This window comes from Balaenoptera physalus, assembly GCF_965194825.1.
Source record: "Balaenoptera physalus genome assembly, chromosome: 4".
Lineage (NCBI taxonomy): Eukaryota > Metazoa > Chordata > Mammalia > Artiodactyla > Balaenopteridae > Balaenoptera > Balaenoptera physalus.
In genome coordinates this window covers 140,920,328-140,935,024 of record NC_138891.1, presented here as the reverse complement: position 1 = coordinate 140,935,024, position 14,697 = coordinate 140,920,328, and the positions used below count along the sequence as shown (strand labels likewise).

General features: G+C 35.3%; 2 protein-coding genes across 5 annotated transcripts in view; both read right to left on the bottom strand.

Moving 5' to 3' along the window:
• The window catches only part of B3GALT5 (beta-1,3-galactosyltransferase 5), a 165,637-nt gene that overhangs the window by 129,018 nt on the left and 21,922 nt on the right, over window positions 1-14,697 (bottom strand). The gene's annotated exons all lie outside the window — the stretch shown is intronic.
• Window positions 1-14,697, bottom strand: part of SH3BGR (SH3 domain binding glutamate rich protein) — a 54,737-nt gene that overhangs the window by 25,890 nt on the left and 14,150 nt on the right. For all 4 annotated transcript variants that reach the window (XR_014262705.1, XM_082458890.1, XM_082458889.1 and 1 more), the window contains exon 3: window positions 6,602-6,682. Coding sequence is in view for 3 of the 4 variants with exons in the window: in XM_082458890.1 (XP_082315016.1) it covers window positions 6,602-6,682 (81 nt within the window). In the remaining variant the exon portion in view is untranslated. The remainder of the gene's footprint in view (window positions 1-6,601; window positions 6,683-14,697) is intronic.

The window sequence follows — 14,697 nt, the reverse complement described above, 5'->3', positions numbered from 1 at the left end:
CAAACACATGGAGGCTAAACAATACATTACTAAATAACCAAGAGATCACTGAAGAAATCAAAGAGGAAATAAAAAAATACCTAGAGACAAATGACAATGAAAACACGACGACCCAAAACCTATGGGATGCAGCAAAAGCGGTTCTAAGAGGGAAGTTTATAGCTATACAAGCCTACCTAAAGAAACAAGAAAAATCTCAAGTAAACAATCTAACCTTACACCTAAAGAAACTAGAGAAAGAAGAACAAACAAAACCCAAAGTTAGCAGAAGGAAAGAAATCATAAAGATCAGAGCAGAAATAAATGAAATAGAAACAAAGAAAACAATAGCAAAGATCAATAAAACTAAAAGTTGGTTCTTTGAGAAGATAAACAAAATTGATAAGCCATTAGCCAGACTCATCAAGAAAAAGAGGGAGAGGACTCAAATCAATAAAATCAGAAATGAAAAAGGAGAAGTTACAACAGACACCGCAGAAATACAAAGCATCCTAAGAGACTACTATAAGCAACTTTATGCCAATAAAATGGACAACCTGGAAGAAATGGACAAATTCTTAGAAAGGTATAACCTTCCAAGACTGAATCAGGAAGAAACAGAAAATATGAACAGACCAATCACAAGTAATGAAATTGAAACTGTGATTAAAAATCTTCCAACAAACAAAAGTCCAGGACCAGATGGCTTCACAGGTGAATTCTATCAAACATTTAGAGAAGAGCTAACACCCATCCTTCTCAAACTCTTCCAAAAAATTGCAGAGGAAGGAACACTCCCAAACTCATTCTATGAGGCCACCATCACCCTGATACCAAAACCAGACAAAGACACTACAAAAAAAGAAAATTACAGACCAATATCACTGATGAATATAGATGCAAAAATCCTCAACAAAATACTAGCAAACAGAATCCAACAACACATTAAAAGGATCATACACCACGATCAAGTGGGATTTATCCCAGGGATGCAAGGATTCTTCAATATACGCAAATCAATCAATGTGATACACCATATTAACAAATTGAAGAATAAAAACCATATGATCATCTCAATAGATGCAGAAAAAGCTTTTGACAAAATTCAACACCCATTCCTGATAAAAACTCTCCAGAAAGTGGGCATAGAGGGAACCTACCTCAACATAATAAAGGCCATATACGACAAACCCACAGCAAACATCATTCTCAATGGTGAAAAACTGAAAGCATTTCCTCTAAGATCAGGAATGAGACAAGGATGTCCACTCTCACCACTATTATTCAACATAGTTCTGGAAGTCCTAGCCACGGCAATCAGAGAAGAAAAAGAAATAAAAGGAATACAAATTGGAAAAGAGGAAGTAAAACTGTCACTGTTTGCGGATGACATGATACTATACATAGAGAATCCTAAAACTGCCACCAGAAAACTGCTAGAGCTAATTAATGAATATGGTAAAGTTGCAGGATACAAAATTAATGCACAGAAATCTCTTGCATTCCTATACACTAATGATGAAAAATCTGAAAGAGAAATTATGGAAACACTCCCATTTACCATTGCAACAAAAAGAATAAAATACCTAGGAATAAACCTACCTAGGGAGACAAAAGACCTGTATGCAGAAAACTATAAGACACTGATGAAAGAAATTAAAGATGATACCAACAGATGGAGAGATATACCATGTTCTTGGATTGGAAGAATCAACATTGTGAAAATGAGTATACTACCCAAAGCAATCTACAGATTCAATGCAATCCCTATCAAATTACCAATGGCATTTTTTACGGAGCTAGAACAAATCATCTTAAAATTTGTATGGAGACACAAAAGACCCCGAATAGCCAAAGCAGTCTTGAGGCAAAAAAATGGAGCTGGAGGAAACAGACTCCCTGACTTCAGGCTATACTACAAAGCTACAGTAATCAAGACAATATGGTACTGGCACAAAAACAGAAACATAGATCAATGGAACAAGATAGAAAGCCCAGAGATTAACCCACGCACCTATGGTCAACTAATCTATGACAAAGGAGGCAAAGATATACAATGGAGAAAAGACAGTCTCTTCAATAAGTGGTGCTGGGAAAACTGGACAGCTACATGTAAAAGAATGAAATTAGAATACTCCCTAACACCATACACAAAAATAAACTCAAAATGGATTAGAGACCTAAATATAAGACTGGACACTATAAAACTCTTAGAGGAAAACATAGGAAGAACACTCTTTGACATAAATCACAGCAAGATCTTTTTTGATCCACCTCCTAGAGTAGTGGAAATAAAAACAAAAATAGACAAGTGGGACCTAATGAAACTTCAAAGCTTTTGCACAGCAAAGGAAACCATAAACAAGACGAAAAGACAACCCTCAGAATGGGAGAAAATATTTGCAAACGAATCAACAGACAAAGGATTAATCTCCAAAATATATAAACAGCTCATTCAGCTCAATATCAAAGAAACAAACACCCCAATCCAAAAATGGGCAGAAGACCTAAATAGACATTTCTCCAAAGAAGACATACAGACGGCCACGAAGCACATGAAAAGCTGCTCAACATCACTAATTATTAGAGAAATGCAAATCAAAACTACAATGAGGTATCACCTCACTCCTGTTAGAATGGGCATCATCAGAAAATCTACAAACAACAAATGCTGGAGATGGTGTGGAGAAAAGGGAACCCTCTTGCACTGTTGGTGTGAATGTAAATTGATACAGCCACTATGGAGAACAATATGGAGGTTCCTTAAAAAACTAAAAATAGAATTACCATATGACCCAGCAATCCCACTACTGGGCATATACCCAGAGAAAACCGTAATTCAAAAAGACACATGCACCCGAATGTTCATTGCAGCACTATTTACAATAGCCAGGTCATGGAAGCAACCTAAATGCCCATCAACAGATGAATGGATAAAGAAGAGGTGGTACATATATACAATGGAATATTACTCAGCCATAAAAAGGAACGAAATTGAGTCATTTGTTGAGACGTGGATGGATCTAGAGACTGTCATACAGAGTGAAGTAAGTCAGAAAGAGAAAAACAAATATCATATATTAATGCATGTATGTGGAACCTAGAAAAATGGTACAGATGAGCCAGTTTGCTGGGCAGAAGTTGAGACACAGATGTAGAGAATGGACATATGGACACCAAGGGGGGAAAACTGCGGTGAGGTGGGGATGGTGGTGTGCTGAATTGGGCGATTGGGATTGACATGTATACATTGATGTGTATAAAATTGATGCCTAATAAGAACCTGCAGTATAAAAAAACAAACAAAACAACTAATACTAAACTTTCATTGGGTTATTTGTATGGAAATATGTTAATATAAATGTTTCAGACATTACAGGAAATTTCTAAAAATCTTATATTTGTATTTGTATGGAAATATGTATGGAAATATGTTAATATAAATGTTTCAGACATTACATGAAATTTCTAAAAATCTTATATTTGTATTTGTATGGAAATATGTTAATATAAATGTTTCAGACATTACATGAAATTTCTAAAAATCTTATATGTTCTGGTATAATGTTATAAGTAATAATCCTAGTTATTACTTTAAAATGTATATCTCAGAAATAACTAATTTTCTTGTCAACTGCATTATTATGAACTTTCATCAAATCTTTTACCGTGGTCATTTTTAAGTCTTTTGTCATTTACAGACAGTTCTGGGTGTACTCTGATGATTTTGCAAATATGTTCCTATAAAAGGGTTTCATCTTCAAGAAATTCATGGAAAAGACTCTGATAAGTACAGGTTTCTGGTAACTGACTGTACTGCTGAACTGAATGAATAAGCATTTTCAGAACTCTGATGAAAAACTGATGAACTCATAAAAGTGCTAACAAAAGATCAAGATGAAAAAAAAACAACAATTAATTACATGGGACTGAGTGAACTGATGAGGATGAGTATAATTTTTGTGACTTTCTGTCTGAATTAAAAAAAAAAAAAATCCCACAAGGACTCAGAGGCAAAGAATATACAAATCAATTTTCACTGCAAAGTAAAGGAGCTGTTACAGTGGAGGATTACTGGACTGAATGTCAATATTATGACATAGTATGAGTGTGTTTCATGTTTGGTAATTGCAATCATTGTTGCTTTTGTTGTGGTCATCCATGTACAATGCTTGGTGTCAGTCTATTTATGTCTTGTAAAAATAAAATACAGTGTGTGTGTGTGGAAAAAAAAAAAAAAAAAGCAAACACATATCGATGTGTGTATAAACTCTCAGTATTAAATCACACATTTCTTGGGGATTTGAAGTACTGATTAAGAAAATAAATGTAATTTTTTTCCCAGAAATTAAAAAACAACAACAACAAAAAAAAAAAAGCTAGAAGAAAAATTTTTAATTTTTAAACTTTTAAAAATTAAGTTGGCTGATTACATTTGTTTGTATGCTTCAAATTGTGCCTGATATGTAATAAGTACGATATATTTATTGAAAGGTATGTTTTTAACAAGTTTTCATTGTATGTCTAGGAGTTTCTGATTTATGTATTTGACTGCCATGTAGTATGATCCATAAAGATCCATGACTACTATATTTTCTTTATAGATTTTTACCATTTCTTATAATACCTCTTTTACCTAGTTAATGCTCTTGGTCTTGAATTCCTCTATATATAATATTATTAATGTCACTCCAGCTTTCTTTTTGTTTGTTTAGGCCCTTCATTTCCATTTTTCTTTGAATTATTGTTTTATTGTTATAAATAACATATGTCTCAATCTATGTTAAAATCTGATGTCACTGACAACTCCAATTCCAGTGTAGGCAAGTAATATCCTATAAACTCTCTAACAAATAATGACTATAAACTCTGGGTGAATTTTTAAAAATAAATTTTCTTTAAAACAGAAGTAAAGGAAAAACAAGAGGAGAATGAACCAAAGTAAGAAGATTCAAGAGGAAGTTGACTTAAAAGATGAGAACGATTTGCACACTCAGGTTCAGAGCTGCATTATTCACAATAGCCAAGAGGTGGAAACAATTCAAATATCATCAGTGGATGAACAAATGAGCATAAATACAGTGGAATACTATTCAGCGTTAAAAAAGGAGGAAAGGAAATCCTGACACCTGCTACAACATAGATGGACCCTGAGTACATTATGCTAAGTGAAGTAAGCCAGTCACAAAAATACAATACTGTTTGATTTCACTTATATGAGGAATCTAAAATAGAAAAATTCATAGAAACAGAAAGCAAAAGAGTGGTTACCAGGGACTGGGGGGAGAAAAGAGGAGTTGTACGAGTATAGTGTTTCATTTTTACAAAATGAAAAGGTTCTGGAGATCTTTTGCGCAACAATGTAAATATACTTAACACTACTGAACAGTAAAGTTTTTTTTTTAATTTTTTAAAGTTTTTTTTTAAAAAAAAAGTGAGAATGGCACTGGGTGAGTTGCTGTTCTCAGGGCTTAAGCCTGAGAATAAGCAAATCTTGTGAGAGACATAAAACCACAACAGTAAACCCACAGTTTAATAACGTGTATGAGATATGTTGCATTTAAGTTGACCAAAGCCAGAAAGGTATTTCATTAAAAGGGAAATACCTTTATTTCCCTGTATAGAACCATTATCCCCTTATAGAACATTAACCAACTGTAAAATCTACATGTTACCATTTGGAGAAGGAATTCGTGTTACGCCTGCATGTGTTAACCTAAGCACTAAGAGACCTCAGGTGTCATTACCTGAAGAATGCGGACACGTGGAAGACAGCACATCCACATGCTTCTGAGACACACCCATCTCTATAAGGTAGGATTTTTAGTTGTGTCTCCTATGGTGAGAATTAATTGGGACTCAGTCATCACAAATCTCTTTTGAAATGAAGCTGGGCACAAACAGATTAGTTAAGAAATAAATGAATTAGACAAATGTGTGCTTGTCTTGTATCTATGGAGAGTCAGGTATGAGATGCTTGGTAGAGGTGAGGAATGCAGTGAAGGTAAGGAATAAAACCAAGTGATCTCCACCAGACATTCAAATTCATGGTATTTGCTTTATTAGCATAATTCTTTATTTAATTGATATAATTATGCATAATCAAAGATGAAACACCAGAGGGGAAAAGAAACCTGATGAAATTTATCTTGTTCTTGAGTCTAGATCTTACTTTTTCCCTCCTCATCAGACAAAAAAAGCAAAATTCAATTCATTTTAAATAGAAATAATTAATATAGGAGTACATATCATTATAAAATTAACTAACATAAGCTGTCATGAGAAATTCATAACAAAATAATTTCATAGACACAATCTGAGAATTTATATTTTTACATATTTAACTAACGCACTTAAGATTATTGAATGCAATGATATTTCTTAGGTATTGTAAAGCTTACTATAACAAGGTGTAAACAGAGCAAAAATAATAAAAGCATAGTTTTGAAACATGCTTTAGTAGAAACCATGCATTATCTCTATGCATAAGACTTCATCAGAATAAGAAGTGTATTAAAATCATGTTAATTTAAAAATCATCACTTATTAAACAGTGTCGGAGCTGATTTTATCCTCACTTCTTATGACCTATATTGGACCCCAAGGGGGTGTTCAAGCTTACCTTTGAGCCTGGAGGGGGAGGCAAGCCAAGGAAGGAATAAATAATATTCTCTTCTTTTGCAGAGAAGAAAGAGTCAAAATCCTTGAAGCAAAGAAAAAGAATGATTAAACCGAGTGCACACTTGTGAGCCAGTATATTGACCTAAGTTAATATTTTTTATTTATTAGTCATTAAGTGAGGAGCTAACACAAAATGTTATCCCCATTGGCTTTGCCAAAATGATCAAGCCCAAATTTAGGAAACTGAACCATGAAGTTTACATTTGTTTTTACACACCTTCATTGTGCCTATTACAGCACAGTGAGAACACACACACACACACACACACACACACACACAAATTGTTCCTGCTCAGGAACTGCTGACAACATGCATACATACTGAGGAAGAACCTCGGGGCAGGACAGGAATAAAGATGCAGACGTTGAAAATGGACTTGAGGACACAGGGAGGGGGAAGGGTAAGCTGGGACGAAGTGAGAGAGTGGCATGGACATATATACACTACCAAATGTAAAATAGATAGCTAGTGGGAAACAGCTGCATAGCACAGGGAGATCAGCTCGGTGCTTTGTGTCCACCTAGAGGGGTGGGATAGGGAGGGTGGGATGGAGACGCAAGAGGAAGGAGATATGGGGATATATGTATATGTATAGCTGATTCACTTTGTGATACAGCAGAAACTAACACACCATTGTAAAGCAATTATACTCCAGTAAAGATGTTAAAAAAAAACAACAACATACATAGTGGAAGACTTCTCTAAAAGTTTCACATCTTTAGCTGGTTTCCTTATAATTTGACCCTATGGATTTGGACCTTAATCAGGGTCCAAGCAACACAGGACTAAAACAATTAAACCAACACAGGATTTCTCTGTTGTTATTATAGTAGCTTCTAAGGGCCCAGACCTGTCTCAGGCCCTTCTGATATCAGGAGCCACAAGATTATGGAGGGTTTAGAAAGGCGCTTGTTTTGCCAAAATGGGAAAAACTGCACAGCGATCTGAAACCTGGTAGCAGATAGAAACCGGAAGCTCAGTGAAACTCCACCCCCATGCCAGACCACATAAAGGTCAGTGCTTCACCACGTGGGTCCAGCCCTAAACCAACTCTCCAGTAGCGTAGTTGTCAATAGCTCAGAAGAGTTTCACTTTTTATCATTAAACATAAAAGATACTCCCTGGCCACTTTCTTACTACCAATCTTTGTCACTGGGGCTGTGATGCAATTTCAACAGTGTTGCCAAAAGGCTCGGAAGGTACAGGGTCAGTCTGATCTGAACTGAACAGGACACTCAAACCAACGTGGTCATGTTATTGCCTACCCTCCTCTTATGTGTGTTAAGAGCTTAAAACCAAAGACAGGCCACCTATATTGGGAAGAAAATGTTATGTACTTCTCGTGTGTTCATCTTAGCCTAAGATTTAATTTCCTATCTATCTGTAGCCCTGATTCTCTCAGTGATTAATTTTCTTCTTTTGTACTGAATGTATTTTTGTAAGCTGCCTCAAATCTTAGCTGAGGGAAATATAGCATGGTAAGTGATTCTTTGGTATCAGAAATTCTCACTAATTCCCAGAGCACACACTTACTAGGTGGTTGTTAAAGATTACATGATAGAATTCATTAGTAGTAGTAGTAGTACTAAGTAGGTAAAAGGTAATAAAGTAAATTTATGCCAGTTTCTTAAAATTCCATAGATAAATATCTGACGATCTCTAGTTGTCAACTCTAGAAGCTTTCAAGTCAAGATAAGTTTTCTTATAATTGAATAGATTGTGTTTTGCTTCAACTTAAGTCCATATAGCTTCTTCAGAATTTCAGAGGACTGAAGAACAGTTTTTCCATATTTTTTCCATATTTTTACTTGATGTTAACAAATAGATATAGAAAATAATGAGTATGAAATGGTTTTTCAACTTCCAGTTACATTAGTGTGGCAGATTAGATGCCCTAAAACACCATCTTGAAAAAAAATTTTTTTAAGCCAGATTAAGAAAAAAAGTATAAATGCATTGCTAAGCTGGTACCGGAAAAAAAAAAAAAATAGTATAGCCAAGTGAGTTCAAGAATCCTAAGAATAAGCACACAACAAGGCCACCATCCACGCTGAGAGTTTCTTACAAAACCAGGAAATCTTTATCTTCCACTCTGATGCCACAGAGAGAAAAGAGGGACGTGGATAAAGCCTGGGCCTCCTTAAGGTGGGGAGTTCTATAAAACACACACACATAAACATACACGTACATACATACACACACAGAGATATACATTTGCACATACAGACACATACATACATACACATACATGTGCTCATATAAACACATACATACACGTATATACATAGATGTATAGATACACATACAGACACATATATACACATGCATACATACACGTGCATATGCACATGCATACACACATATACATAGATACACACATACATGCACATATATACACACATATACATAGATACACACATACATGCACATATATACATATATACACAGACACACACCAGAACCCCACTGAGGGCTCTACCCTCAACGTAAATATAAATGAGAAATAACCTTGCCATGAAAAATAGAATGGAAGAAAACTTCCCTGCTTCAACTTTGGTGCTCAGTGAAAGAGAAAACATTCTCTGAGAATTTATAACTACAAGCCAAAATTCATGAGAGTTTTTGATCCAAATTCCCATGACATGTGTGGTCCAGAAAATCTTCAAAGGAAATCAGGTTAAAAGGGTTCTAACTTTTATAGAGCTCCCAGGAAACTAGCAGAAACAAATTCCAGGCTCAAAGAGTATCTGCAAATAGCATTTTTTTAAATGAGCAATTCAGAGTCAAAAATCACAAAATAAATAAGGAAATAAAAATATACCATGAGTGAAAGCCAGCAGAAATAATGGAAAGCAGAATCAGACATTGGAATTATCAGGCAGAAAATATCAAATATCTATATTTAATATACACAAAGAAATGAAAAAGCTTGAAAACACAAGAAATAAACTAGAAAGAACAATTAAGCTAATTTGGAAAGAACCAAAAAGTCCTCCTAACAATGAAAATGTGGATTAAATAGCTAATTAGACCACATCAGAAGAAAACAATTTAGCTAACTGGGAGATTCAACCAAAGACATTATCTGGAGAGGGGGGAAAAAGGATGAAAAATATGGAAGAAATATTATTATAGGAAGACAGAATGAGAAGGTCTAACACACATCTTATAGGAGAAGCTAACAGAGATAATGAGGGGAAAGCCATACTCAAACATATATGGCTAATAATCTTCTAGGCTTGCTGAAGATACCAATCCTTAGACTCAGGAAGCCCAAAAATAATCCTAAACTGGATAAATAAGAAGAACTCTAGGGAATTCCCTGGCGGTCCAGTGGTTAGGACTTGGCGCTTTCACTGCCACATGGCAAAAAAAAAAAAACCCTCTAAATCTAGACACATCCTAGAGTAAGATTATAATGCAGCCCATGGAGGGAGGGGTAGAAGGGGGGGGAAGGAAAAAGTTTCCCCCGCAAAGTATGGCATTAGATTGACAACTGGCTTCTCAATAGCAATGCAGAAGTCAGAAGAAAGTAAAATAATTTCAGCATGCTTACAAAAAAAATAACCCCTGACTCAGAATTCGAGACTTAGTGAAACTATTTTTCATACATGAGTGAAATAAAGACACTTGTCTGGAAAAATGTCTTTTTTAAACAAACAAAAATTTAGAGAATTTACCACCAGCAGACCCTTACTTAAAGAAACTTTTATAGGACGCATTTAGGCAGAAGGAAAATGATTCCAGGTGGATTATCTAAGATGCAAGAAGAAATAATGAGCAAAGATATTAATAAATATGTGGGTAAATCTAAATCTAAACAAACCTTGACTATAAAAACAACAAGTAGAAATGTTGTGTGGTGGTATAATGGCCAACAAATTAAAATACTAAAATAACCGAACACATGTAAATAGGGAAAGGGTGATTAGGGTTAAAGTAAAGATACAATCTTACCTAATTTAAATTAAGTATGGTTGTTAAAATAACTAAAGTAACCACTAAGAGAACAGATAGCTTATATTAAGTAAAGGGGGAAATATAATTAGGAAAAAAGACTTTAGTCAAAATAAAGTCAAGAAAAGATGAAAAAAGAAAGAAACTGCAAAATTTGGAAAAATTAAAAGTACATAACAAAATAATAGAAGTAACTCCAAATATATCCAAATCTCAACGCATGGGTCAAAAAAGAAATCATATTATGGACTACAAATGTTTTAGAAACAACAATGAAAATATTGCATATCAAAATACATGGAATGAGCTAAAGAAGTACTCAGAGGGCAATTTATAGCCTTAAATATCTACATTAGAAAAGAAAAAAGCTTTAAAAGTAGTGAGTCAAGCATTAAAGTTAGGGGAAAAAAGAAACCAAAGAGTATGGAAGGAAAAACTAAAGATGAGCAGAGATTTAGCAAATAGGAAAAAAATTATATATAGATAGAGATGTATATAGATATAGATCAGTAAGAATCAATAAGACAAAAAAAATGAAAAAAAAAATTGAAAGTTGCTAAGAGACTAGATCGTATAAGTTCTCATCACAAGGAAAAAATGGTAACTACATGAAGTGATAGATGTTAACGAAACTTATTGTGGTAATCATTTTGCAATATATACATATATCAAATCATTGTGTTGCACACCTAAAACTAATATAATGTTATATGTCAGTTATATCTCAATTTTTAAAAAAGAAATAAGGGTAAATTTTTTAATAATTATTTTAATTTTTTTAAATCACCAGTTATTTCATCCAATTGTTTCCTCCACAGTTATTAAAAAAGTCCATTCTTTCCCCATCTATCTGCCATGCCAGCACTGTCATAACCAGTTGTGTATCGTGTGGAGGTCTACTTCCGGACATGAGGTCTACCTGTCTGTTTATCCTCCAATATCACACTGTCTTTGTGATCACAGCTTTATAATGAGACTTGCTTATTTTCTGCTTCTTCTTGTTATTCTTAGACCTTTCCTTTTTCATTTTAAGTAAATTATCTTGCTTGGTTCTACAAAAATTCTTTCTGGGATTTTGATTGAAAAAGTGATGGATCTATAGATCAATTTGGGAAGAATTAGGATCTTTAAGATACTACCTTTTTATAGAGATGGTCAACCCAAGGATATGTTCTATAGCATCATTTATTTAAGTCTTCCATAACATTTAAATTTTCTCCAGACATCTCTTGTTAGATTCTTTTGGAGGGACTTCACAATTTTTATGCTCTTCTTAATTATGTGTATGTATATATATGTGTGTATATATATATATATACATATATATATATATATACACACATACACATATATATAATATATATTATGCTTGTCCTTTTTCCATCATAAGGAAAAGGCAAAAACTCAATAGAAAAATGTTCTAAATATATACAGAAGAGGACACACAAACATGAAGGGCTTTGCAATCTCTTTACTAATGGCCACAGTTAAAGGATGTCTCCTGTGGGGCCTCCCCTGAGCTGCCACAGGGAGCCAGAGCAGATGGTTTAGCACATTTTTTAAATGGGAGAGGGGTTGAAGTAGAGTTGATGGATTATTTTGTTAAGGAGGAAAATATTTTTAAATTGTCAGCCACTGTCACCATCTTTTTTCATAAAATTGAAAAATATATTTTACCAAAAAAAAAGTGGTAAAAATGTGCAACTCGCAAAGGTTCTACTCCACTTGACCCCAGTCCTGACTCCCAGGACCTAGAGGGAAGGTCAGATCAAAACAACAACAAAAACCTTCTTAGAGTGACTGGAAATGTGGGGGTACTTCAAACATCCACGAAGCTGTCTTCCCTCTCCTGGAATCACTGCCATCACTAGTTTTGAAGTGTGACCATCCCTCAGCTCAGCTTTAAAAAACTCTTTGTATTGTCTGTTAGAGCTAAACATACTGAGAGTGATGACCTAGGTCATGAAGGTGGAGTCTTCGTGAATGGAATTAGTGTCCTTTATGAGGAGACCCCCCCCCCAGAGCTCCCTCACCCCTTCCATCACGTGAGGACAAAGCAAGAAGGCACCAGCTGTGAAACAGGGGGCCCTTATCAGAACTCAACCACGCTGACACCTTGATCTTGGACTTCCCAGCCTCCGGAACTATGAGAAATAAATTTCTCTTGCTCATAAGCCACTTAGTCTGTGGCACTTTGTTATAGCAGCTCGGACGAATTAAGACACACACCAGTGTCCACTCTGAAGCAAGGAAAATGAATAAACTAGGAACAACACCAATCAACATGGTTGTATCTTTGAAATATGTTGGTGAAAGAAGCAACTCAAAAAATACAGATAGTATGACTCCATTTATAAAAAGCTCAAAAATAGCCAAAACAAAACAATGTATTCCTTGGGTGTGTATACATGGGAGATGGGAGAAAAGGAAAGGAACGGTAAACACAAAATTCACTACCCTGGCTCCCTCTCGTGCAAAGGGAGCTGGACACAATCAGGGAGAAGCACGCAGTGTGCTTTTAAATTTCTGGAGATACCACGCTACTCAAACCGATGGTGTGCACATGGTTGTTCATTTTTATTATCCCTCTTTAAACTACATATTTTTTATCATCTATGGCACATTTCATAATAAAATTTTAATAACATAAAATAGCTTGTTCAAGACTTGTGGTTGCCAAGGGGGAGGGGGTGGGGGAGGGAAGGACTGGGAGTTTGGGATTAGCAGATGCAAACGATTATATAGAGGATGGATAAACAACAAGGTCCTACTCTAGAGCACAGGGAACTAGATTCAATATCCTGTGATAAACTATAATGGAAAAGAATATGAAAAGAATATATATGTATAACTGAGTCACTTTGCTGTATAGCAGAAATTAACACAACATTGTAAATAAATTATACTTCAATAAATTTTTTTTTAAAAGGCAAGGAAAAATTGCCCATAATGGCAAAAAAAAAGTAACTTTTATTAACGTGTTGGTATATGTACTGTCAAAGTTATATATAAGATATAATAAAATTGTGATCATACTGAAAAAGAAATTTTAATTAAAAAATAAAATAAAATAGCCTGTTCAGTAACATCGGTGTGTTGAGAACGCCCTCCCCCTGCCCTAATTGGGCAGGCATCCTGTCCTCCCTTGCAGTCCTGAGTCCCCAGATACTTGCCTCTCTGCTGAATGGTCAAGGTCCCCTTTGGCTGCTGCGTCCAGGCCCAGGCAGGCACCCCAGCCCTCACCTAGGCAAAAATGCACAGAATCCGACTTGGCATCAACAGACAAGTTGGCTACTTCCTGTTAGTGTTTTTCTGCCAGGCAGGTGACCCGGCCTCCACTGTGCTGGCTTCCCGGTGGTGTCTCCTTTCTGTAGCCAACAGTTGTCTGCCATGCCCTCACGATAACATCTTCATCTATTCTGCCCAGAGCAGCAGGGGTTCAGGCTGGCAGGGACACGATGGTACTCAGAACTACCTGTGACACCCAGCCCTCTCACTGCCCTGGTGCACAGAAAGCCACTGCTTGCCCTTGAGGTCCCCTCTCCCTGCTGCTATCATCAGGTATGGCATATAGGTGACCATTCAAGAATCCAGAGTCCAGTGATTCAGCTTAAATGGTAGCATTATTCTGACAGTCCACCTTTCAATCGTGTGGAAAGATACATTGACCATCCAGGTTTATGCCATTTTATTTTTTTTAAGCAGGTTTATCACTTTCTTTTTTTATTTAATTTTTATTTTATATTGGAGTATAGTTGATTTACAATGTTGTGTTAGTTTCAGGTGTGCAGCAAAGTGATTCAGTTATACATACACATATATCCATTCTTTTTCAGATTCTTTTCCCATATAGGTTATTACAGAATATTGAGTAGATTTATGCCATTTTAAACCTGACATATCCTTCATAACCTTTGAGTCTCCTTTCAAAATCAGAACCTACAATACAAATAGTCATTTTTACCTACTTTCTGAAAACAAAGTCCTTTGCCTCATTAATGAACTTTTGTTAAGAATATCCACAGACTGCAGAAAAGCAAATTTAGCAAAGTTGCTAGTAAGAAAAACTTCTAATACCT